We start from the raw sequence: 3155 nt of genomic DNA on the forward strand, positions 1-3155 counted from the left end.
AGTTGATGAATTTCAAATGACACCCATTTTAGATATATTTAAAATTCACTACGGTTATTTTTAACATTGCATAACTGAATAAAATTAATTTATTTTTGTCGGTCCAAATAAAATCAAAGAATTGAAAATCAATAGATTTGAAATTTATCGTCTCAAATCAATCGATTCACGGACAACCTAACGAAATTGAGAGTTTCTTCTTCAGTGGTCAGTTGTGTATCCGTATTTGGGGGACGATATAACCCTATTTTGGGACAGGAAGTAGTTGAATCGACTTGAGACAAGATCAGTTAAGTTTGAGCTCGTATGAGTTTGGATATTAACTTTGAGCATTTATCTGAAAGAAGTTGCGCTTAATCCAAAATATGCTCAAAAATGCAATTTTCTAAAAGTTGAATGTATATGACCACTTTTGCCTTTTTTTTAGGCATGGCCTTCGGAAATGTCGAAGACTTGATCTATCAGTATTGGTTAAGGTTCAGAAGTGGAAAAAGCAATTATGTAGCAGATATTAATTAATCAGATGGAGTTTATTCTTGTGTGATTATTGTAGAGTCAAATGATTCAAAACAAACGTTGTAAGATGACACAAACTTTCGGCCAGATTACAACACACAAGTTCAATGAATGAATAATCTTCAAACAGATTCTTGGCTTCCATTTTCACCATGTTTCACTCTTACTTCCGCCGAGTTTCTGAATCTCTCCAGTGGCCGTATGACTATCCCTTTTCTCCTCAACCATTTATCGATGAGCCGAACCGTGTTCCCGAGTAGAAGAATCCCCATCACACAACACCACACAAAAATAGCAGTCTCAACAACATGGCTCAGTGATTGTTTATACTTTTTTGGGGTTGTGACAAGAATCGCAAAGCCATAAGTCACAGCTATTGAAGTCACCGTCAGCCACATCGTAACCATCAGAAACCACATGAAAAACCTGCGCTTAAACGGCAGCCCACTGATGAGAAGCAGTATTATGCTGAGAGAAGAGACGAATGCAACTGTGTTGACTCGTATAAAGTTCCTGAAGTATTTAGGGTGTCTATAGGACATGACAGATTCTCCTGCATAGTGAGGATTCGGCACGGGGTTGCCTTTTGAATCTTCGGTCAAATTTTCCTGCCAAAGGCCGCCTGGAGGGCTTACCCCGGCTTGGAAAGCCATTGTCGCTATGAGGATAGCCACCACCATTATCGAATCTCTTTTTTTAGTGAGCCACTTGACCGGTTGGGTTCGAGGACCTCTCGATTTCCAGAGACTCGGTTGGAGGATTTTTCTGATGTCAGAATTTGTTGCATCTTTTGAGGTTTCATCTAATATGTCTAGGATTGTTTGGCCCTCCGAATTCTGTGCATTCATGTTTATTTTGCCCGTTTCCACCAGGTATTTGATAATCTGCATATATGTGGTTAAGATTATGTAAATTGAGTACAGTACCATATAGTATTAGTAGATCCATTCAATGCTTACGAGACTTCATCTAAAGGAACATAAATGGGTTGATTTATACAGAACTTCTTTCCATTTATGCCAAAATTACTAGTTTCAACTACCTTATTTGATTTCTGTAGTATTACTATTATAATTACCTCAACTTGCTTATCCCTAATAGCCATATGCATTATGGTCTCCCCATCAGTATCCTTGGCATTCACAATCTCCTCATTCAAGACAGGTACCAAAATCCTCAAGCACTCTAATCTATCATATTTAACACATAAATGCAACACGGTTTGGCCTCCATCAACCTTCTCTCGTGCAGCAAGTGGGCACAAACGAACCAGCTCCGCCAGCACTCGAACATGGCCTTTTATGGCTGCGAGATGAAGAGGATTCTTCCCTCCAAAATCACGCGAAAGACACATGTCCGGTGCAGCCGAAATCAATATTTTCGCTATGTCTAAGTACCCTTTAGCTGATGCTATATGAAGAGGGGACGATCGCTGAGAATCCAATACTTCTGCGAGTTCGAGATTTCTGTTCAAGATCTCTTGAACGAATCTCAAGTTCCCTTTCATGGTTGCCACATGTAAGGGGGTCTTGTTGCTACATGTACATGAAACTCTTTCAAGAAGTAATGGATCTTTTTCGAGTAATCGGTGCAAAGTCGCTGCATCATTGATTAATGCAGCTTCATAGAGCTTACCCTCTGCCATTTTTTCCACACTATTTTTTTCATGTGTAATTGGACACAAGGGATTCATGTATTTATTGGTGTTCTCTCGTTGACTTGGGACTTTACATATAAAGGGAAGACTCAGTTTGCGTAGTTTCTGAGTTGGTTCAAGCAACTTTCGCAACAAGGACATAATGAACATTATTTTATAATGTTTCATTAAAAGTTAGAACAGTCTAAATGAGTCATTTTCGTCGGGTTGGTCCGCCCCCCCACCCGATGAGATATATCCACTTAAATGACAGGCTGATCCGTCGTCAAATGACAAGTCGTAGCGGGTTGCGGGCAGACTTGGCTCACTTATCCGTTTTGACAACCCTTTTAAAAGTATAGAAATTTACTTTTAATATATTTTATTGTATAATTTTATCTACCCATGACACTCCTGTTCTTAGCAAATAATGTTTATCTAGGGGTCAATATTTATATATTGTTTAATTAGAGACGCGAAATTAAAAGTTTTTTTTTTTTTTTTTTTTAGAGAAAATTAAAAGTTTGTTATGAACTAGTCTAAGGTCAAACGCACTTATTAGCAGAAAATGTGACGCGTTTCTTGTTTATTATTATTATTTATTTATTTATTTTATGGGGGATTTAGTTCCCAAATTCCATATTGTTTAGCATATATGAATTAGAGTAATATTAAGATGATTGATTTTTTAGAGAAGTTAACGTACATTAATTTATTGACGTTTCGTCGCTTAATCTGGTTGGTTATGTGGGTTGTGAAAGAATGACGACAGATATTAACGTGTAACACAGTCTCTGCTGGGGACAAAGTCGACGGTAGGACAAAGAGTAAGGCTGATCTCCAAAGGATATGAAACAACACCAACAGATAGATACGCATCTCTTCGAACTCATGATTTTAACAACCTGATCTATTAACACCATAGTAGGTGCACTCTACGCATTCACATGTATAAGAAAATAAAATTATGACTTCACTAACCGCGGGAGATTTTGACATAATG

General features: G+C 37.8%; 1 protein-coding gene across 1 annotated transcript; it reads right to left on the reverse strand.

Moving 5' to 3' along the window:
- Positions 1-511: 511 nt before the first annotated feature.
- LOC140968850 (uncharacterized) lies at positions 512-2198 on the reverse strand. Its single transcript, XM_073429985.1, has 2 exons — positions 1595-2198; positions 512-1400 (listed from the first exon to the last, which is right to left on the reverse strand). The coding sequence occupies exons 1-2, from the start codon at positions 2159-2161 to the stop codon at positions 639-641; spliced, it is 1329 nt and encodes a 442-aa protein (XP_073286086.1). The 5' UTR covers positions 2162-2198; the 3' UTR covers positions 512-638.
- Positions 2199-3155: the final 957 nt, after the last annotated feature.

This window comes from Primulina huaijiensis, unplaced genomic scaffold, assembly GCF_012295235.1.
Source record: "Primulina huaijiensis isolate GDHJ02 unplaced genomic scaffold, ASM1229523v2 scaffold38119, whole genome shotgun sequence".
NCBI classification, from domain to species: Eukaryota; Viridiplantae; Streptophyta; class Magnoliopsida; order Lamiales; family Gesneriaceae; genus Primulina; species Primulina huaijiensis.